Source organism: Pristiophorus japonicus, chromosome 3 (genome assembly GCF_044704955.1).
Source record: "Pristiophorus japonicus isolate sPriJap1 chromosome 3, sPriJap1.hap1, whole genome shotgun sequence".
Classification (NCBI taxonomy): Eukaryota; Metazoa; Chordata; class Chondrichthyes; family Pristiophoridae; genus Pristiophorus; species Pristiophorus japonicus.
In genome coordinates this window covers 91921116-91945265 of record NC_091979.1, presented here as the reverse complement: position 1 = coordinate 91945265, position 24150 = coordinate 91921116, and the positions used below count along the sequence as shown (strand labels likewise).

At 46.4% G+C, this 24150-nt stretch overlaps 1 protein-coding gene across 1 annotated transcript in view; it reads right to left on the bottom strand.

Annotated features, from left to right (window-relative positions):
- Positions 1-24150, bottom strand: part of LOC139254130 (adenylate cyclase type 10-like) — a 64594-nt gene that overhangs the window by 5353 nt on the left and 35091 nt on the right. The window contains exon 6 of the mRNA XM_070873647.1: positions 10135-10323. Within this exon, the coding sequence (XP_070729748.1) occupies positions 10135-10323 (189 nt within the window). The remainder of the gene's footprint in view (positions 1-10134; positions 10324-24150) is intronic.

The window sequence follows — 24150 nt, the reverse complement described above, 5'->3', positions numbered from 1 at the left end:
ACCGGAAGCGTCCCTGACTTCCCACATGGTACAGGAGGAGCATAACACGTGTCTGAGCTGTCCTGCCATGACTTAACCCGTAGATATACTTAAATTGGCAACAACAATGCTAATGGTTACTTACTGATATAGAAAAGAAAAAAAGAGCTACTTACCAATCACCAGCCAATCGCTTACCCCCTTGGCTGTGACTCACCTTTTGATTTCTTTCTACTTTTTTTTTGCCTCCCTGCTGCAGCTGCACCAGTAGGCCTTTATAGGCTACTCGACGTCCCCGGACTGCCCGAGCTCCTCCGACTGCCGCCTCATCGACGCGCTGGGCCTTTATAGGCCACTCGATGTCCCCGGACTGCCCGATCTCCGACTGCCGCCTCATCGACGCGCTGGGCCTTTATAGGCCGCTCATCGTCCCCGGACTGCCCGAACTCCTCCGACTGCCGCCTCATCAACGCGCTGGGCCTTTATAGGATGCTCGACGTCCCCGGACTGCCCGAACTCCTCCGACTACCGCCTCACCGACGCGCTGGGCGTTTATAGGCCGTTCGACGTCTCCGGACTGCCTGAACTCCTCCGACTGTTACTTGGATTTCTCTTACTTGGAATTAACACGATCCCTAATTTCCCTTGTTAAGTACGGTCGAGCCACCTTCCCCTTTTTATTTTGACGCCAAACAGGGATGTACAATTGTTGTAGTTCATCCATGTGATCTTTAAATGTCTGCCATTGGCTATCCATCGTCAGCCCTTTAAATATCATTCGCCAGTCTATCCTAGCCAATTCACGTCTCATACCATCGAAGTTACCTTTCCTTAAGTTCAGGACCCTAGTCTCTGAATTAACTCTCCATCTTAATGAAGAATTCTACCATATTATGGTCACGCTTCCACAAGGGGCCTCGCACGACCAGATTGCTAAATAATCCTCTTTCATTACACAAGACCCAGTCTAGAATGGTCTGCTCTCTAGTTGGTTCCTCAACATATTGGTCTACAAAACCATTCCTTATCCACTCCAGGAAATCCTCCTCCACAGTACTGCTACCAGCTTGGTTAGCCCAATCTCGATATAGCTTAAAGTCCCCCATGGTAACTGCTGTACCCTTATTGCACGCATCCCTAATTTCCTGTTTGATGCCATCGCCAACCTCCTTAATACTATTTGGTGGTATGTACACAACTCCCACTAACGTTTTTCTGCCCTTTGGTAATTCACAGCTCTACCCATATAGATTCCACATCATCCAAGCTAATGTCCTTCTTTAATATTGTGTTAATCTCCTCTTTAACCAGTAATGCTACCCCACCTCCTTTTCCTTCCTGTCTATCCTTCCTGAATATTGAATACCACTGGATGTTGAGTTACCAGCCTTGGTTACCCTGGAGCCATGTCTCCGTAATCCCAATTATATCTTATCCGTTAACAGCTATCTGTGCAGTTAATTAATCCACTTTATTACGAATGCTCCTTGCATTGAGACTCGAGCCTTCAGTCAGAATCAGGTGAATTTATAATGGGGAACAAGGAAATGGCAGACCAATTGAACAAATACTTTGGTTCTGTCTTCACGAAGGAAGACACAAATAACCTGCCGGAAATAGTAGGGGACCGAGAGTTTAGCGAGAAGGAGGAACTGAAGGAAATCCTTATTAGTCAGGAAACTGTGTTAGAGAAATTGATGGGATTGAAGGCCAATAAATCCCCAGGGTCTGATAGTCTGTATCCCAGAGTACTTAAGAAAGTGGCCCTAGAAATAGTGGATGCATTGGTAATCATTTTCCAACAGTCTATCAACTCTGGATCAGTTCCTATGGACTGGAGAGTAGCTAATGTAACACCAGTTTTTAAAAATGGAGGGAGAGAGAAAACGGGGAATTATAGACCGGTTAGCCTAACATCGGTAGTGGGGAAAATATTGCAATCAATTATTAAAAATGAAATTGCATCGCATTTGGAAAGCAGTGACAGGATTGGTCCAAGTCAGCATGGATTTATGAAAGGGAAATCATGCTTGACAAATCTTTTTTTGAAGATGTAACTAATAGAGTGGACAAGAGAGAACCAGTGGATGTGGTGTATTTTGACTTTCAAAAGGCTTTTGACAAGGTTCTGCACAAGAGATTGGTGTGTAAAATTAAAGCACATGGTATTGGGGGTAATGTATTGACGTGGATAGAGAACTGGTTGGCAGACAGGAAGCAGAGAGCCGGGATAAATGGGTCCTTTTCACAATGGCAGGCAGTGACTACTGGGGTGCCGCAGGGCTCAGTGCTGGGACCCCAGCTATTTACAATATACATCAATGATTTAGATGAAGGAATTGAGTGTAATATCTCCAAGTTTGACGATGACACTAAGCTGGGTGGCAGTGTAAGCTGTGAGGAGGATTCCAAGAGGTTGCAGGGTGACTTGGACAGGTTAGGTGAGTGGGCAAATGCATGGTGGCAAAAACGCGAAGGCAAAATATTATCTGAATGGTGACAGATTAGGAAAAGGGGAGGTGCAACGAGACCTGGGTGTCATGGTACATCAGTCATTGAAAGTTGGTATGCAGATACAGCAGGCGGTGAAGAAGGTAAATAGCATGTTGGCCTTCATTGCTAGGGGATTTGAGTATAGGGGCAGGAAGGTCTTACTGCAGTTGTACAGGGACTTGGTGAGGGCTCACCTGGAATACTGTGTTCAGTTTTGGTCTCCTAATTTGAGGAAGGACTTTCTTGCTATTGAGGGAGTGCAGCGAAGGTTCACCAGACTGATTCCCAGGATGGCAGGACTGACATATGAGGAGAGACTGGATCGACTGGGGCTGTATTCACTGGAGTTTAGAAGAATGAGAGGGGATCTCATAGAAACGTATAAAATTCTGATGGGACTGGACAGATTAGATGCAGGAAGAATGTTCCCGATGTTGGGGAAGTCCAGAACTAGGGGACGCAGTCTAAGGATGAGGGGTAAGTCATTTAGGACTGAGATGAGGAGAAACTTCTTCACTCAGAGAGTTGTTAACCTGTGGAATTCTCTACCACAGAGAGTTGTTGATGCCAGTTCGTTAGATATATTCAAGAGGGAGTTAGATATGACTCTTACGGCTAAAGGGATCAAGGGGTATAGAGAGAAAGCAGGAAAGGAGTACTGAGGTGAATGATCAGCCATGATCTTATTGAATGGTGGTGCAGGCTCAAAGGGCTGAGTGGCCTACTCCTGCATCTATTTTCTATGTTGCTATGTGGACCTTTTTGATTTTTGCCCTTGATTTCTCTGCCCTCTACTCTTGTTTTTCTCCTTCCCACCTTTTGCTTCTGCCCCTTTTTTACTTCCCTCTGCCTCTCTGCATAGATTCCCATCCCCCTGCCATATTAGTTTAAACCTTCCCCAACAGCACTAGCAAACACTCTACCCAGTACATTGGTTCTGGTGCTGCCCAGGTGCAGACCGTTGGGTTTGTACTGGTCCCACTTCCACCAGAACTGGTTTCAATGTCCCAGGAATTTGAATCCCCCCCTGCACCACTCCTCAAGCCACGTATTCATCTGAACTATCCTGTGATTCCTACTCTGTCTAGCACGTGGCACTGGTAGCAATCCTGAGATTACTACCTTTGAGGTCCTACTTTTTAATTTAACTCCTAGCACCCTAAATTCAGCTTGTACGATCTCATCCCGTTTTTTACCGATATCGTTGGTAGCTATATGCACCACGGCAACTGGCTCCCCTCCAGAATGCCCTGCAGCAGCTCCGAGACATCCTTGACCCTTGCACCAGTGAGGCAACATATCATCCTGGTGTCTCATTTGCGGCTGCAGAAACATCTATCTATTCCGCTTACAATAGAATCCCCTATCACTATAGCTCTCCCACTATTTTTCCTGCTCTCCTGTGCAGCAGAGCCATCAATGGTACCATGAACTTGGCTGCTGCTGCCTTCCCCTGATGAGCCATCTCCCCCAACAGTACCCAAAATGTTATATCTGTTTTGGAGGGAGATGACTGCACGGGACCCCTGCATTACCTTGCTTCCCCTACTCTTCCTGCTGGTCACCCATTCCCTATCTGCCTGTGTAAGGGGTGGGTGAGACTGGTTTGCCGCACGTTCTTTCCGCTGCCTGCGCTTGATTTCTGCTCTGGCAACTATGGCGGTGTGGCTTTCTGGCCTGTCACTGTTGGAGTTGTCTATGAGGGTCCTGACGTTCCAGGTGCCAAACGTCATGTTAACGGAGTGGAAGATGTCTGTGCGTGAGTTCTTTTAACATGGGGTGGTTGTTGCACACCGGCTACCACACGGGCTTAGCTGAGCAAGGTCTTGGTCAAGTGGCAAGGGGGTCCAAGATGACTGGAGACCAAGTTGTGCAGCATGCAGCAGACAACGATGAAATGAAACACCTGTTCAGCCGAGTATTGGAGGACTCTTCCTGAGTGATCAAGGCAACGGAACCGTTGCTTGAGCACACCGATGGTCTGCTTCATGATGTTTCTGATGACAACATGGCTCTCATTATATGAATGCTGGGCACGAACGTTGGGGTTGTGGAGGGGAGTCATGAGCCAGGTGGAGAGCGGATAGCCCTCTGAGCAGTCAGCCACGATTGTGATGTGGTGGCTGGAAGAGAGTTGGTCTCGTGCAGGATAAATACATTGTGGCTGCTACCAGGATAGAAGGCATTGACGGTGAGGATTCGGTGTGTGTGGTCGCACACCAACTGCACATTAAGTGAGTAGAAGCCTTTGCCATTACGGAATACCTCAGGATTGTTATGTGGTGCTTACAAAGTAATGTGGGTGCAGTGAATGGCGCTCTGCATTATGGGTAAGCCTGCTATCCTGGAAAAGCCACATGCATTCTTGTGCCACTTCTGTCTGGTGATGGGGAAGGAAATGTAATTCCTCCTCCTTCTGTAGAGAGCATCTGTGACCTTGCAGATGCAGCAATGGACGGCAAACTGGGAGATGTTGGAGATGTCTCCTGTTTCACAGTGGAAGGATCCACTGGCGTAAAAATTGAGTGGCTTTGGTGACTTTGACTACACTGAGAAAGCCATCCTTACCCTAGTCTGAGGCTCGAAGTCTGGTTGCAGGAAACATAGAAATATAGAAACATAGAAAATAAGTGCAGGAATAGGCCATTCGGCCCTTCGAGCCTGCACCGCCATTCAATGAATTCATGGCTGAACATGCAACTTCAGTACCCCATTCCTGCTTTCTTGCCATACCCCTTGATCCCCCTAGTAGTAAGGATTACATCTAACTCCTTTTTGAATATATTTAATGAATTGGCCTCAACAACTTTCTGTGGTAGAGAATTCCACAGGTTCACCACTCTCTGGGTGAAGAAGTTTCTCCTCATCTCGGTCCTAAATGGCTTACCCCTTATCCTTAGACTGTGACCCCTGGTTCTGGACTTCCCCAACATTGGGAACATTCTTCCTGCATCTAACCTGGCTAAACCCGTCAGAATTTTAAACGTTTCTCATTCTTCTGAGCTCCAGTGAATACAAGCCTAGTTGATCCAGTCTTTCTTGATATGTCAGTCCCGCCATCCCGGGAATCAGTCTGGTGAACCTTCGCTGCACTACCTCAATAACAAGAATGTCCTTCCTCAAGTTAGGAGACCAAAACTGTACACAATACTCCAGGTGTGGCCTCACCAAGGCCCTGTACAACTGTAGCAACACCTCCCTGTCCCTGTACTCAAATCCCCTCGCTATGAAGGCCAACATGCCATTTGCTTTCTTAACCGCCTGCTGTACCTGCATGCCAACCTTCAATGACTGATGTACCATGACACCCAGGTCTCGTTGCACCTCCCCTTTTTCTAATCTGTCACCATTCAGATAATAGTCTGTCTCTCTGTTTTTACCACCAAAGTGGATAACCTCACATTTATCCACATTATACTTCATCTGCCATGCATTTGCCCACTCACCTAACCTATCCAAGTCACTCTGCAGCCTCATAGCATCCTCCTCGCAGCTCACACTGCCACCCAACTTTGGTTGGAGGTGGCATAGCTCTGTGACCACATTCTTGCTAAATTGCAACCTTCAAACACATTGTTCCTCAGTGAACTTGATGTAGGAGAACTGTTGCTGGAATACTCTGGGAGGGTAAGGCTGCCTGTTGATTGCCCTGTGGGGCCTCTCGGCACATTTTGTAGTGTTTCTCTGTGCCTCAGTTGCCTCCGACAGTGACAGCCCCCATGAAACGATATAAATGTTGGAGTTTCAAATCTGTCCTCAGGAAAAGTCATGAACCTTTAAGAGCCACAACACTCATTCAACTGCAAATTGCTCAAATCGGTCGAAACGCCTGTCTGCGTATTTGAAACTAAGAAGGAAACATTATAGCCCAACTAAAAATTCCCATGGAATGAGGGCCAATTTTTGTTCCGGGGCGCTGCGCACAGTGAGGATGTCAACTTTGCCAGGCGTGGCAGAGTGGGGCACTACGTGTTACCGCCGATGCAAAAGCCCCGCTGAATTTAGCAGGAGCTATTCTCGTCGCACCCGGTTGCAAAGTTATTTGCGCCCAGTTAACGGCAGGCGCAAACTAGCTCAATTTCTCCCCAATGTCTTTTAGAGGAGGTTCAAAAGTCACAAATAACATCCTATATGTCTGTGAAAAAAGATTAACTATCCTTCTCTAACTGTTGGCAACCTTTGATACAGTTGACCATACAATCCTCCTCCAATGTTTCTCCACGGTCATCCAGCTGGGTAGGATTTAAAAAATATATATTTTTATTCTTTCCTGGGATGTGGGTGTCATTGGCAAGGTCAGCATTTATTGCCCATCCCTAATTGCCCTTGAGGAGATGGTGGTGAGCCGCCTTCTTGAACTGCTTCAGTCCTTGTGGTGAAGGTTCTCCCACAGTGCTGTTAGGAAGGGAGTTCCAGGATTTTGATCCAGCTACGATGAAGGAAAGCGACATCCTTCCAAGCCAGGATGGTGAGTGACGTGGAGGTGAAGGTGGAGGTGGTGGTGTTCCCATGCGCCTGCTGCCCTTGTCCTTCTCGGTGGTAGAGATCGCAGGTTTGGGAGGTGCTGCCGAAGAAGCCTTGGTGAGTTGCTGCAGTGCATCTTGTAGATGGTACACATTGCAGCCATGGTACGTTGGTGATGGAGGGAGTGAATGTTTAAAGTGATGGATGGGCTGCATTGTCCTGGATGGAGTCGAGCGTCTTGAGTGTTGTTGGAGTTGCACGCATCCAGGCAAGTGGAGAGTATTCCATCACATTCCTGACTTGTGCCTTGTAGATGGTGGAAAGGCTTTGGAGAGTCAGGAGGTGAGACACCCGCCACAGAATACCCAGTCTCTGACCTGTTCTTGTTGCCACAGTATTTATGCAGCTGGTCCAGTTAAGTTTCTGGTCAATGGTGATCCCCAGGATGTTGATGGTGGGGGATTCGACGATGGTAATGCTGTTGAATGTCAAGGGGCAGTGGTTAGACTCTCGCTTATTGGAGATAGTCATTGCCTGGCACTTGTGTGGTGCGAATGTTACTTGCCACTTATCAGCCTAAGCCGGAATGTCGCCACAGTCTTGTTGCATAAGGGCATGAACTGCTCCATTATCTGAGGAGTTGTGAATGGCACTGAACACTGTACAGTCATCAGCGAACATCCGCACTTCTGACCTTATGATGGAGGGAAGGTCATTGATGAAACAGCTGAAGATGAAGATTGCACTCGCCTGGTTCCATTCTAATCTATCCAGTCGTAGCCAGAGAATCACCTACAACAGCTTCTCTTCCTGCCCCGGTACTGTTATATCTGCTGTCCCCCAAGGATCTTTCCTTGATCCCCCTCCTATTTCTCATCTGCATGCTGCCCCTCGCTGACATTATCTGAAAACACAGTCAGTTTCCACATGTACGCTGATGTCACCCAGCTCTACCTCACCACCAACTCTGTCAACCCCTCCACTGTCTTAAATTGTCAGACGGCTTGTCCGACATCCTGTACTGGATGAACAGAAGTTTCTTCCAACTAAATATTGGGAAGACTGAAGCCATTGGGGTGGAAATTCGATCTGTTGCCACCTCTGTTCGCACCCTGGAAGGACAGCAATGGCGGCGGAAATCATTTCCAGGCGGGCGCCCAGCTTCCAGCACCCCGCCAGGACATTCGGTGGTGGTTTTTCATGGGCGGGGAGCAGTACCACCCGGGAGAGGCGAGCCGGTGTGCAACACTCCTGGTTACAACACGGTTCTTAAATTTGTTTTCTGGGGGACCCGTAGCGCCTTGTTGCGCGCCCTAATGGGACCGCCTGGGAAAGTGGGCTGTCCAAGCTGTAGCGGTGGCAGTGAGGGAAGGAATGTCTACCTGAGGTAAATATGATTGTTTTTAATTTTTAAATTTTTGCGATTTATGTTTATGTGGCGTCAGTATAGTATTGGGAATGTTGTTGGTGTTTTTTTTGCCAATCTTTTTTCTCCAGGGAAGCCTCTGTTAAGGTGCTCTGAGGCCGGCTCTTTAACTCAGGATTTTCAGTTGCTCAGCGCCCTAAAAGAGGTGTGGAAAACCTCCCTTAGCGCTCCGCTCCACATTCAGGGCCTAGCTGATGAATTTTGCGGCTGCAGACGCCAACTATTTCCCGGCGCAAAATTTACTGTCCTGCCGCCATTAGCACCCTAATTAGCCCCCAACAGAATTTCCACCCCAAAGTCTTTGGTCCCCACCACAAATTCTATTCCCTAGCCACCGACACCATCCCTCTCCTCGGCAACTGTCTGAGGCAGAAACTGACCGCAACCTTGCTGTCATATTTGACCCCATGATGAGCTGCCAATGGTGGAGCAGTTAAAATCGGGGATGCAAAAGAGGCCAGAATTGGAGGAGCACAGATATAATGGAGGTCTGGAGTTTACAGAGTTAGGGAGGGGCAAGATCATAGAGAAATTTGAAAACAAGGATGAGAATTTTAAAATCCGCGCCATCACTAAGACTACCTATTTCTACCATCGTAACATTGCCGACTCCGCCCCTGCCTCAGCTCCTCTGCTGATGAAACCCTCATCCATGCCTTTGTTACCACTAGACTTGCCTATTCCAACCCCTGGCCGGCCTCCCACATTCCACCCTCTGTAAACTTGAGGTCATCAAAAGTCTGCTGCATGTGTCCTAACTCATTCCAAGTCCCGTTCACGCATTATTCCTGTGCTTGCTGACCTACATTAGCTCCTGGTTCAGCAACACCTCAATTTTAAAATTCTCATCCTTGTTTTCAAATTTCTTCATGGCCTTTCCCATCCTCTCTCTGTGATCAATTCTAGCCCTACAACCCTCCAAGATATCTGTGCTCCTCCAATTCTGGCCTCTTGAGCATCCCCAATAATAATCGCTCCACCATTGGCAGCCGTGCCTTCAGCTGTCAAGGCCCGAAGCTCTGAAGTTCCTTCCCTAAACCTCTTCACCTCTCTTTCCTCCTTAAGACCCTCCTTAAAAACTACCTCTTTGACCAAGCTTTTTGTCATCTGTCCTAATATGTCCTTACGTAGCTTGGTGTCAAATTTTGTTTGATAATATTCCTGTGAAGCGCTTTGGTATGTTTTACTATGTTAAACGCTTTTTATAAATAAAAGTTGTTGTTGTTTACAGAATCAACAGGGAAAATGGACACACAAACCTAAGCTATCCTTTCATCGCCTCTCAGTGTATGCAGGAAGAAGAACTTATATCTTTACACTTGTGGACACTGCAATATGGGTTTAACCACATGCATAGTGACAGAAGAATATAGCAAAATATTCTGCAATATGGTGAAGCCCAGTAGTCACAGCATGTCAACTCTGTAGCAGGTTTGAGTGAAAGTGCAAAATTAGCCTAGAACACTGGCTAACATTAGGGAAAACAATGAAAGGACCAAGACAGCAAAAAGATCAGCAAGCTCAGCAAAAGACTGGAAAGTGGAAAACAGACTTGCCTTAATTAGGAAGCTGGGAATTTTTGTTGGATGGATGAATATCTTGCAGGTCGCAAAGTATGCAGATAGAAGTGTGTATGGTGTGCAGACTCGGCTCAGAAAGGGGATGGTTAGACTTATTTAATATGCTTAGAACTGCATTTCCTTCTTTTAATAGTTTACCTGTTTTACCAACAATGAAACAAAATGGCAATCACAATAACTGGTAGCACTTACTCTACTTGTCTTTATCCAGTTTTCTTCTAATATATTTCCATGTGTCTTGCTAAAATCTAAAGCTCGATCAAGAAGATGGGTTGCATGTCCCACTTGGCCAGCCAAAATGTAGCAATAAGCTTTAAGATGAAAGAGTCGTGGAAAGAAAACTGGAGAGGTGTTACATCGTTGTTTGAATTCCTGCAGGTACTATTAAAATTTGAAATAAAATGTCATATTTCTATTATTATACATTTTAAAACCATATGGTGGTATTTATAATAAATATTGCATTATGATTAGATTCACACTCCTCACATTGAACCAGGAAACAGCTCTGAATTTGTATCAGAGGTGTTAATGCTTCCGGTGGTGAATAAATAAAAAAAACAACACTAAGATACTGTATAGTTACTAACATAGTATAAATTGTGCTTTAAAAAAATGGGAAAAAACACATAATGGAACTGTCTAATATTTTGGATGGAAATCTTTCCTGAGTTCTGGTGACAAATTTCTATTCAAAATGTTAACCTAACTTTTCTCTGTTCAGATTCTGATGGACCTGCTGTAACTCAGAACAATAATCTCTCTGCCAATCACAGTAGTGTCGTGGTTAAGGTAGTGGACCAGTGATATTATAGTCATGAGTTCAAATTCCAAACTGCAAAATTGAGTTCAATAAATTTGGTAATTTGTGGGCTGGTGCCAGGAAAAGTAATCATGAAAGCTGCTGGATTATTGTAAAAATCCAATTCGTTTATTTACGTTCTTTAGAGAAGGGGATGGCCTGCCACCCATACCATACCACTTGGCCTTCGTGTAACTCCAATCTCAAATTATCTGTTTGACTCTAAATGCCCTCATAACAACTAGGAATAGGCACTAAATGTTGTCTTGACTGTGTTGTCCACATCTTAAAGAACAAATAATAAAAATAGCCTTCTAGCATTTCCTGTTTTTATTTGAGGCTTCCAGCATTTATAGTTTATATTTTACATTATATTACAGCAAAACATTGCTTCTTTAAGGGGTTATTAATGTCTTTAAATGCTCTGCTCTCTTAAGGAGATTGTGAAGATTCTATTTTGAAGATAATTACTGTTATGAACATTATAATTGACAGAATGACCCACCCACCATTTGAGAGACAAGGGGCTGGAGTTTAATGGGGAAGGTGTTTCATGGGGAAGGCAGTTGGAGGCGATGGGGTCTCTGAGGCTAGCTGGCTGGCTCCGGGTGGGTAGGCCTGTGGCACTAGGCTGCACAGAGGATGGAGGGAGAATCAGGGAGGGGGGGGCGGGGTTAGCCTCTGGAAGATCGGGGGAAGGAGGTGGGGGGGGGGGGGAAGAAAGATTGGGGCTTGAGGATTTCGGTCGGGGCGGGGGAGGGAAGATCATGGCTGGGCACCGGAGGATTGGGGGAGCGAGGAAAGATTGGAGCCGGCCGGCTTCAGCTTCGTTGATTTGGGCGAGAGCAACAGCATTGTTTCAGTAATGTTACTTCAATGATTCAAAATTTGACTAACAGTCAAGGATACTTATTGACATTTTTTTTTCCCATCCTTCTTTATAGCAAATCCGAAAAATCTTTACAGTATTAGTCAACCTCTCCTATGACATTGATCACTGAGAGGCAAATCTATATATAATCTCCAGGTGAAGAGCTGTTAGAGGGCAGGAGATAATTGAACCAGAGTGAACAGACATAATTCAGTTGCTAAATCATTTGCTTATTGCTATCCTTCTATTTTTATAATGAAGACGACTTCTGCCAATGAACCGGAAGCGGTCTGCATACGCATTGCCAGTTCGTCACGGGAGCGGGTTCGTTAAAAAAATGTTTAAAAGCTGAGAATGGTGCGAGCTAGTGAAAAATCCGGTAAGCCAGGAAGGGAGTGAGCTGGTAAAAAAGCTGGGAAGGTAGTGGGCTGATTAAAAAGCTGGAACGCCAGGAAGAAAGCGGGCTCGCTCTTAAAAAGGCAGAAACATCATACTTCCGGTTGTTGGAGTGCGCAGTACGCAACTTCTGGTTCGTTGGCATTGGTCACTCCGTTTTATAATACCTTGATTTTATATTATTATTTATAGTTATAGCAAATGCTATAAGTCATCCTCGACTCCGAAGGACTGCCTAAGAAGAAGATAGCAAATGCATGTCAACTTGGGAAGCAGAGAAGAATTGATTGGAGCAGAGGAGTATCGTTGCAGAACAAGCTGAGGGGCTGGTAGACACAAAACTGAGGTCCTATAGCACTATTACTATGGAAGGGTGTACAGCATGACAAGTTTACATAGAATCATAGGACTAGAAATTCGGTAGGTTAGTGCAAACCGTTAGCACCTGGAGGGGCGCGCTAACAGAGTGCTGAGGGATTAGTGACTGCGCGCGGTGAATGCTGTGATACCCACGAAGTTCAGTGCCGATTTAGCACTGACACTAACTCATAGTGCCTGGGCCTCTAGCACCACACAGACCGTGACATCATAAAGTGCGCAGCGCCCTGTTATCATCCCGGATGTAAAATTGAGACTCGCCCCCTGCTGTATTGCCTCGTGCTGACAACGCCAGCAAGAGGAGGCGTTGTGAACTCAGCTGGCCGCTTGGGGAACGGTAATTAAAGAGAATGATTTTCATTAAGTGCAACCTTTATTATTTGCACCAGTCTGGTGTCTGCACTAAGTTTTCATGTTTCACAGGTGCAAGATGTCCAAGCCCTCCACTTTATGAATGTGTTTGGGGCTGTATTGGCAGTCGCGCAGGTCGCTTTGCAAAACAGAACTGTCGACAACTAGCTTGTGCAGCATCATTGGCCTTTCCCTTTAAGTGAGGGAAGCAGCATCTCATGCCGTTACCAATGCGCTTGAAATTGTTTAGCACTCTGCCGCTGCCGCCCCGCTCTTGGACTTTAGCACCCTAAGAGATGTGGTTCGTACTTGATTTAACGCTCCACTTCCCTCTTGGAGCGCTAAAACTGAATATCGCTGGAGGAGAGAATGATTAGCGCCTGCCACTACTTATTCAATTTTTCAAAATTTAACGTCCTATTATATAATTTTACAGCTCAGAAGGAGGCCATTTGGATCATCGTGCCTGGGCTGGCACTTTGAAAGAGCTGTCCAATTTTGTCCCACACCCCAGCTTTTTCCCCATAACCCTGCAAATCTGTCGTCAAGTCCAATTACCTTTCGAAAGCTCCCACGGAATCTGATTTCACCACCCTTTCAGGTAGTTCATGCCAGATCTTAACAACCCTCTGTGTGAAAAAAATTTGAATAATTTCCCTTCTAGTTGTTTTGCCAATTATATTAAATCTATGACTTCTAGTTATCAATCCACTTGTCAGAGGAAACAGTTTCTCCCTACTTACCCTATCAAAACCCCTCAATTTTGAATACCTCTATTAGGTCGTCCCTTAACCTTCTATACTCTAAGGAGAGCAATCCAGCTTCTCCAATCTCTCCACATAATTAAAGTCCCTCATCCTAGTATCATCCTAGTAAACCTCCTCTGTATCCTCTACAAGGCCTTGATATTCTTCCTAAAGTATGGTGCCCAAAATTGTACACAACACTCCAGTTGAGGCCTAACCAGTGTTTTATAAATGTTTAGCATGACTTTGTTGTCTTGGCATTCAATACCTCTATTTACAAAGCTATGCATCCCACATGCTTTCTTAACTGCAATTTCAATTTGCCCTGCCACCTTGAAAGACAAGTGAATATGCACCCCCAGGTCCCTCTGCTCTTGCACACCCTCAAACTAGTACAATTTAGATTATACTGCCTCTCCATGTTGTTTCTCCCAAAGTATTTTATATTGAGTTTGAGAGTGATTTTGTTATGTATTTTTAAAAGAGATGGCTGCAGAGATAGTGGATGCATTGGTTTTTATCTTCTAGAATTCTCAAGATTCTAGAATGTTCCCCACAGATTGGAAGGTAGCAAATGTAACCTGGTTAGTCAAGAAAGGAGGGAGAGAGAAAACAGGGAATTACAGACCAGTTAGCCTGACATCAGTAGCGTGGAAAATGCTAGAATCTATTATTAGGGATGTGGTAACAGCTTAGACTTAGAAGACAATGTGGACCATTTCCCATACCTTGGGAGTCTCTTATTAACCAGAGCAGATATTGATGACGAGATTCAACACCGCCTCCAATGCGTCAATGCAGCCTTCGGCCGCCTGAGGAAAAAAATGTTCAAAGACCAGGCCCTCAAATCTACCACCAAGCTCATAGTCTACAGGGCTATAGTAATACCTGCCCACCTGTATGGCTCAGAAACATGGACCATGTACCGTAGACACCTCAAGACGCTGGAGAAATACCACCAACAGTGTCTCCGCAAGATCCTACAAATCCCCTGGGAGGCCAACATCTCCAGCATTGATGCACTGACCACACTTGATCAGCTCCGCTGGGTAGGCCACATTGTCCGCATGCCAGACACGAGACTTCCAAAGCAAGCGCTCTACTCGGAACTCCTTTATGGCAAACGAGCCAAAGGTGGGCAGAGGAAACATTACAAGGACACCCTCAAAGCCTCCTTGATAAAGTGCAACATCCCCACTGACACCTGGGAGCCCTTGGCGAAAGACCACCCTAAGTGTAGGAAGTTCATCTGGGAGGGCACTGAGCACTTCGAGTCTCGTCGCCGAGAGCATGCGGAAATCAAGCGCAGGCAACGGAAAGAGTGTGCGGCAAATCTGTCCCACCCTCCCTTACCCTCAACGACTATCTGTCCCACCAGTGACAGGGACTGTGGCTCTCCTATTGGACTGTTCAGCCACTTAAGGACTCATTTTAAGAGTGGAAGCAAGTCATCCTCAATTCCGAGGGACTGCCTATGATGATGAGAAGATCATGATATGATTGGGCAGAGTCAACACAGATTTATGAAAGGGAAATCTTGTTTGACAGATCTATTAGATTTGTAAGTAGCAGGGTAGAAAAGGGGGAAACAGTGTATGCAATGTATTTAGATTTTCAAAAAGCATTCGATAAGGGGCCACGGAAGAGATTATTACAACATAATAGGTCTCATGGGATTGGGATAATATATTACATAAGAACATAAGAACATACGAAATAGGAACCAGAGTAGGCCATACAGTCCCTTGAGCCTGCTTCGCCATTCAATAAGATCATGGCTGATCTGATCATGGACTCAGCTCCACTTCCCCACCCACTCCCTATAGCCCCTTATCCCCTTATCATTCAAGAAACTGTCTATTTCTGTCTATAATGTATTCAATGTCCCAGGTTCCACAGCTCTCCGAGGCAGCAAATTCCACAGATTTACAACCCTCTGAGAGAAGAAATTTCTCCTCATCTCTGTTATAAATGGGCGGCCCCTTATTCTAAGATCATGCCCCCTAGTTCTAGTCTCCCCCATCAGTGGAAACATCCTCTCTGCATCCACCTTGTCAAGCCTCTTCATAATCTTATACGTTTCGATAAGATCACCTCTCATTCTTCTGAACTCCAATGAGTAGAGGCCCAACCTACTCAACCTTTCCTCATAATTTCAACCCCCTTATACCCGGAATCAACCTAGTGAACCTTCTCTGAACTGCCTCCAAAGCAAGCATATTCTTTCGTAAATATGGAAACCAAAACTGCATGCAGTATTCCAGGTGTGGGCTCACCAATACCCTGTATAACTGTAGCAAGACTTCCCTGCTTTTATACTCCATCCCCTTTGCAATAAAGGCCAAGATTGGCTTTCCTGATAGTACCTGCATACTATCCTTATGTGTTTCATGCACAAGTACCCCCAGGTCCTGCTGTACTGCGGCACTTTGCAATCTTTCTCCATTTAAATCATAACTTGCTCGTTGATTTTTTTCTGCCAAAGTGCATGACCTCACACTTTCCGAGTTTGCGCGGCCCCCGGCCTGCGAGCACCTTCGGAGCAGGCCGGGGAGCGGAAGGAGCAGCGTGGTGTCTGAGCCCAGCAGGCTGCATGGCTCCCGGCCTGCGTGCACCAATGGAGCAAGCCGGGGAGCGGAAGGAGCAGCATGTGCTGGAGCAGGAGAGCAACGGCAGTGAAAAGGACTGACATCAAGGTCCGGGTCAATGATTGGAGCTTGGGCAGGTACTGCAGGAGCGGCAAGGTCGGGGCAAAGAAGCGGCGAGGTTGGGGCGAAGGAGCGGCAAGAGATTGTAGAGGAACATGATTGGGGCCCAGGAGAGGCGAGCGCCCAAGGGCAGCACGGGCCAGCCCACACCGCGATATGTGTGCGCACTAGGTCCGTGCAGCAGAGCCAGTCTCCAGTTGTCTTGGTTAACCCTTGCTATTGGACCAAGACCTAGGTATGTCAAGCCCGTGTGGTGGCTGGTGTGCAACGGTCACCACATATTAAAAAAATCCAAACACAGATATCTTCCACCCTTCAACATATAATTCGGGACCTGGAATATTAGGTCCTTCATTGAAACACGTGTGAACTTTTTGACGTGGAAGCAAGTCATCCTCGATTCGAGCGACTTTCTATGATGGTGATGACACTTTCCAACATTATACTCCATCTGCCAAATTTTTTCCCACTAACTTAGCCTGTCGATGTTCTTTTGCAGATTGTTTGTGTCCTCCTCACACATTGCTTTTCCTCTCATCTTTGTATCATCAACAAACGTGGCTACATTGCACTCAGTCCCTTCTTCCAATTCGTTAATATAGATTGTAAATAGTTGGGGTCCCAGTACTGTTCCCTGCGGCACCCTTCTAGTTACTGGTTGCCAACCAGAGAATGAACCATTTATTCTGACTCTCTGTTTTCTGTTCATTAGCGAATCCTCTATCCATGCTAATATATTACCCCCAACCCCGTGAACTTTTATCTTATGCAATAACCTTTTATGTGGCACCTTGTCAAATGCCTTCTGGAAGTCCAAATGCACCACATCCACTGGTTCCCCTTTATCCACCCTGTTTCATTACGTCCTCAAAGAACTCCAGCAAATTTGTCAAACATGACTTCCCCTTCATAAATCCATGCTGACTCTGCCTGACTGAATTTTGCTTATCCAAATGTCCTGCTACTGCTTCTTTAATAATGGACTCCAATATTTTGCCAACCACAAATGTTAGGCTAACTGGTCTATAGTTTCCTGCTTTTTGTCTGCCTCCTTTTTTAAATAGGGGTATTACATTTGCAGTTTTCCAATCTGCTGGGACCTCCCCAGAATCCAGAGAATTTTGGTAAATTACAAATAATGCATCCACTATCCCTGCCGCTACTTCTCTTAAGACCCTAGGATGCAAGCCATCAGATCCAGGGGATTTATCTGCCTTTCGTACCATTTTCTAACTGAGTACCATCTCCTTAGTGATTGTGATTGTGTTAAGTTCCTTCCCCCCTATAGCCCCTTGACTATCCACTGTTGGAATATTGTTAGTGAGCTCTACCGAAAAGACTGATACAAAATATTTGTTCAGAGTTTATGCCATTTCCATGTTCCCCTTTACTAGTTCCCCGGTCTCATCCTCCAGACTATCCAATATCTCTATTCCCCTTTCCTCCACTATGATATTAACATAATCTTTTGTGAAGATAGGTACAAAGTATTTATTTAGAATCTCAGTCATGCCCTTTGCCTCCTCCACAAGAAGATTTATTTTGGTCCCTAATCGGCCCCACCATTCATTTAACTATCCTTTCATTTTTTCTGGGTCCAAAATTGCCCCCCGCCTGAAACGGGGCGCACGCACCCCGTTTCTATGGTTTTTACCACTGCGGTGGTTGAGGTGGCTTCTTGAGTGAAATTCCGCTCTTTTTTTTTCAGGCGGACCGGAAGATGCTCATAATGGGGGTGTAAGTTGGGGTGGTGAGTACCCCAGAGGGGCGGAAGTTTGGGGAATGGGGAGTGAAGTGACCGCCGTGATGATGGCACTGCGTCACCACGGCTCTTCCCTTCACTTAAAGGGGAGAGCCTCCACAATGTTTTAACTTTGGTCCACTGGGCCACCAGGGAGGGCTTCGGTCGGGCCAGCTGCCTGGCACCCAAGAGGGGGTGCCAGGCTGCCTGCTGGCAGCCCGGCCGAACCTTGGGGCATAATTGTTGGGCTGACATGGCAGTCATTTGACAAAAAAAAACATGGCGGGAGTGGCAGGGGCAGTAGGCCCTCCCTTTTAAGGGGAGCCACACCACCATTGCCTCAGCCTTACTGCACCACTGCAAAAAAGCTTGTTTTGGCACTGCCTGGCGGGCTGAAGATTTTCACGGTGGAATTTCACCATTGCGGGGGTACATCGGCGGTGTCCACTGTGATGATGCACTTAGAATGGATCAGCAGCAGTGAAGCAGTAGTGGGGGCGGGGGAGTGGGATACCGCAGTAGTGGAATTTTGATAATGGCGGCCATTACATCAAAAGTTGGCGAGCATGCACTGTGCAGCATGGCCGCCGCTTTCCGATGATAAGAGGCTTTAAGGAAAGGGGCAATTTCAGCCCGTATAAGATAATAAAACATTTGTGGGTTCTGTTATGTATGGAGAAAGAGTCAGACTGAACACTGTGAGCCTAAAGTAAAGTGTGTCCTTAGTCTTTTATTGCAGATCTCCAGAGTGCCCCTCCAATCTGTGAGGCCTCCTTAAATACCTGTGCTCCCAAGGGATTATGGGATCCCTTGGGACTCCAGGGGATGAGTCCTCTGGTGGCTGTACAGAGTTAACACAAGTTTACATATATAACAACATTCCCCCCAAAAGTCAATAGTGTAACTATTTACAATATGAGTCGATCTGGGGCCCTTCTTGCCCTGGTTGATCGTCTCGGTGTGAAAGCTGGTATTGTTGAATCATTTGTTGGGTCCTCGCTGGGCTGCTGTGCAGCTGGTCTTGCTGGGCTGCCTGGTGTGTTGGATCCTGCTGGGCTGCTGTGGATGATGGGTTCTGCTTCGTGGTTAACCGTGGTGTCGGTTGCTACTGGTGTATATGTTGGGGGATCAAAAAAGGTAGGGTCCAAGGTGGGTTGCTCAGGATAGTGTGTGAATCTGAGTTTGATTTGGTCCAAGTGTTTCTGGTGAATGAGTCCATTTGAAAGTCAGACCCGAAGCACCCTGCTCCACTCTTTGGCCATGACATTGCCGGGAAGCCACTTGGGACCTTGTCCATAATTCAGTACAAATACAGGATCATTGATTTCAATCTCGCGTGACACATTTGTGCTATCATGGTATGCACTTTGTTGAAGCCACCTGCTCTCTAGCTGTTCATGTCGATCAGGGTGAACTAACAAGAGCCTTGTCTTAAGTGCTCTTTTCATGAGCAGTTCAGCAGGTGGGATCCTAGTGAGCGAGTGGGGTCTCGTGAGGTAGCTAAGCAGGACTCGGGATAGGCGAGTCTGCAGTGAGCCTTCAGTTACACTCTTCAAGCATTGCTTGATGGTTTGCACTTCTCTCTTTGCCCGACCATTGGATGCTGGTTTAAATGGGGCAGATGTGACATGTTTTATCCCATTACAGGTCATGAATTCTTTGAACTCAGCACTGCTGAAACATGGCCCGTTGTCACTCACCAGGACATCGGGTAGGCCATGTGTGGCAAATATGGCCCGCAGGCTTCCAGTAGTGGCAGCGGACGTGCTAGCCGACATTATCTCACATTCAAGCCACTTGAAGTATGCATCTACAACCATAAGGAACATTTTCCCAAGAACAGGCCTGCACAGTCGAAGTGTACCCTAGACCATGGTTTGGAAGATCAAGACCATAAACTTAGCGGCGCCTCCCTGGTTACATTGCTTAACTGTGAGCATGTATTACATCTGTGAACGCAGGACTCTAAGTCCCCATCGATACCGGATCACCACACGTGGGATCTGGCTATCGCTTTCATCATTACAATGCCTGGGCGGGTACTGTGGAGGTCATTGATGAAGGTGTCTCTGCCTTTCTTGGGAACCACTATTCGATTGCCTCACAGAAGGCAGTCTGCCTGTATAGACATTTAATCTTTGCGCCACTGGAACGGCTTTATCTCTTCCTGCATTTCCACTGGGACACTGGAAGCACACAGCCTTTGACTAGGGATAATAAGGGGTCCTGGCTTGTCCAGGTTTTGATCTGCCGGGCAGTGACGGGTGATTGCTCACTCTCGAATGCTTCCATAAACATGGCTAAATCTGCGGGCTGCGCCATTTCGACCGCCGTGGTGGGCAATGGCAGTCTACTGAGAGCATCAGCGCAATTTTCTGTGCCTGGCGTGTGGCGGATGGCGTTGTTGTATGCGGACAACGTCAGCGCCCATCTCTGGATGCGGGCCGATGCATTGGTATTTATCCCTTTACTTTCAGAAAACAGGGATATTAGTGGCTTATGGTCAGTTTCCAATTCGAATTTTAGCCCAAACAGGTATTGATGCATTTTCTTTACCCCATATGCACATGCTAATGCTACTTTCTCAATCATGCTGTAGGCTCTCTCAGCCTCAGACAGACTCCTGGATGCATAAGCAACCAGTTGCAGTTTTCTGAAACCATTAGCTTGTTGCAATACACACCCGATGTCATATGACAACGCATCACATGATAGTACCAAACGCTTACATGGATCATACAACACAAGCAATTTGTTTGAGCATAACAATTTTCTCGCTTTTACAAAGGCATTTTCTTGGCTTTTGCACCAAACCCATTCATCCCCTTTTCGTAATAAGACATGCAGTGGTTCTAACTCTGTGCTGAGACCCGGTAAGAAGATACCAAAGTAGCTCAGGAGTCCCAGAAACAACCGCAGTTCTGTCATGTTCTGTGGCCTCGGTGCGTTCTCAATTGCCTCCGTCTTTGCGTTGGTTGGTCTGATGCCGTCCGCTGCAATCCTCCTTCTCAAGAACTCCATTTCAGATGCCAGGAAAACGCACTTCGAGCATTTTAACCTGAGCCCCATGCGGTTGAGTCGACAAAGAACCTCCTCCAGGTTCTGCAGATGCTCAACTGTGTTCCGACCTGTGACCAAGATGTCGTCCTGGAAGACCACGGTGTGTGGGACTGACTTCAGTAAACTTTCCATGTTTCTCTGGAATATCGCCGCCGCTGATCGAATTCCAAATGGGCATCTGTTTTAAATAAAAAGACCTTTGTGCATGTTGATGCAGGTGAGGGCCTTTGATGATTCCTCCAGTTCCTGCGTCATGTAGGCTGAAGTCAGATCCAGCTTCATGAACGTCTTTCCTCCCGCCAAGAGGTCGTTGGCTTTTGGTAGTGGGTATTGGTCCTGCAGGGAGAAACGATTGATAGTTACTTTGTAATCGCCACAGGTTCTGACGGTGCCCTCTCCCTTGAGGACTGGGATGATAGGACTGTCCCACTCGTTGAACTCGATCGTGGAAATGATGCCCTCTCTTTGCAGCTGGTCTAGCTCGATCTCTACCCTTTCTCTCATCATGTACGGTACTGCTCTCGCCTTGTGATAGATGGGTCGCGCCCCTGGAATTTGGTGGATCTGCACTTTTGCTCCTTTGAATTTCCCGATGCCTGGTTCGAACAGCGAAGGAAATTTGTTTAAGACCTGGGCACATGACGTGTCATCAGTGGGCAATAGCGCTCGGACATCGTCCCAGTTCCAGCGTATCTTTCCCAGCCAGCTCCTACCGAGCAGCGTGGGACCATCGCCCGGTACCACCCAGAGTGGTAGCTTGTGCACCGCTCCATCGTAGGAGACCTTTACGATAGCACTGCCGATTACGGGAATCAGTTCTGTTGTGTAAGTTCTTAGTTTCGAGTGAACTGGAGTTAAGACTGGCCTTGAGGCCTTGTTGCACCACAATATTTCGAAAGTCTTTTTGCCCATGATGGACTGCCTTTCGCCCATGTCCAGCTCCATTGACACCGGGAGTCCATTTAGTTCAACAGGCTCTGGTTTGTCGTAATCCTCTGTGGATCTGTCCTCCTCTGCAACGTGGTGGTTTGCAGGTTTAATAGGCTTAGCAGCTCGCTTGCACATACGTTGGAGGTGTCCCATTGTTCCACAGTCATTGCAAATGTACCCTTTGAATCGTCATGAATGGAAATGATGATCACCCCCGCAGCGCCAACAAGGTATTAATGGCCTTGCATTCATCACCCTTGATGGTGGACTCAGACATCTGTAGACGTGCAGCTGCAGGCATGTGTGACTTGCCCTGTACGTTACGATTCGAAAACAACATCACTTTGATCACAGTACTTGTAGCAGCACTTGTATGCTGAGAGATTTGCTTCGTATTGTCACTGGTGGCAATGAACGCCTGGGCTATCGCTATGGCCTTACTCAAGGTTGGAGTCTCTGCAGTCAAAAGTTTGCAAAGTATGGTTTCGTGGCCAATGCCAAGTATGAAAAAGTCTCGGAGCTTATGCTCCAAATGTCCTTCAAATTCGCAATGTCCTGCAAGACGTCTTAGCTCGGCGACATAACTCGCCACTTCCTGGCCTTCAGACGTTTTGTTGGTGTAGAACTGGTACCTCGCCATCAGAACGCTTTCCTTCGGGTTCAAATGCTCTCGGACCAGTGTGCACAAATCATCGTATGACTTCTCCGTGGGTTTCGCTGGAGTGAGCAGATTCTTCATGAGGCCATACATTGGTGCCCCACAGATGGTGAGGAGGATCGCCCTTCGTTTGGCAGAATTCTCTTCCCCATCTAGCTCGTTGGCCACAAAGTATTGGTCGAGTCGCTCCACAAAAGTTTCCCAATCATCTCCATCCGAGAATTTATCCAGGATGCCCACTGTTCACTGCATCTTTGGGTTCGCTATCTATGTCTCGTTGCCAGCTGTTATGTATGGAGAAAGAGTTAGACTGAACACTGTGAGCTCAAAGTAAAGTGTGACCGTTGTCTTTTATTGCAGGTCTCCAGAGTGCCTCTCCAACCCGTTATGGGATTCCCTTGGGACTCCAGGGGATGAGCCCTCTGGTGGCTGTACAGAGTAAACACATGTTTACATATATAACACGCTCCTTTTTATGTTACCTGCTAATATTTTCTCATACTCTTTCTTTGCCCATCTTATATACTTTTCCACTTTCCACCTGCACTCTCTGTATTCTGCATGGTTCTCAACTGTATTTTCTACCTGACATTTGTCATAAACCTTTATCTGTTTTATTTTAATCTTTATTGCCTTTGCCATCCAGGAAACTCTAGCTTTGGATGTCCCATCTTTTCTCCTTATGAGAATATGCATGGTTTATACCCGAGCTACCTCCGCCTTGAAGAGCTGCCATTGCACGTTTACTCTTTCTTGGCGAATCTCTGTTTCCAATCCACCTGTGCTAGATTCATTCTCAAATCACTGAAATTGACTATTTTCCATTTGGGTATTTTCACCATTGAATTTTTTTTTCTGTTTCCATAATTATAGTATGATCACTATTACCCAGATGTTCTCCCATTGAAACGCACACCACTTGCCCTACTTCATTACCCAGAACTAGATCGAGCACTGCTTCCTCCTTTGTTGGGCTAGAAACATACTGATTAATACAGTTCTCCTGTACAGATTTTCGGAACTCTACACCTTCCTTGCCCTTTACTCTGTTTTATCCGCAGTCTTGGTAATTAAGGTCCCCTACTATTCAATACTCTTATTTTAAAATTTCTTTTAAATTTGCTCCTCCAGCTCCTTCTCATTATTTGGGGGTCTGTTGTAAATACCGAACAATGGCTCGGAATTTGCCGTCAGGGTGACGCCAAACTGGCAACGTTCGCTGTCATTCTGCCTTTGAAATTGACTGCAACTTCTGGAGTTGGCGCATGAAGTTGCAGTCTGTCATTGAGAACTCTGAAACAGGCTGCGCTGTGCCCTCCCCCCTCAAAGAGCCTGCAATGTGAGTCATGAGCCAAATCAGGGAAACTAATGCAAACTTCGGCTCTTCCGCAGTAAGTACGCTGTTAAATTCCCCACAAAAATTTAGATCTCGAGAGATTGGGTATAACTTGGGTTTTAACAGCATTATTACTGCTAAGGAAATGTTAAGGGTCTGGAAAACAAATTTTAATTTTGTGCCGTGTGAAATTTGTCCATTTTAATAAACATTACAATATTTTCTAAACTT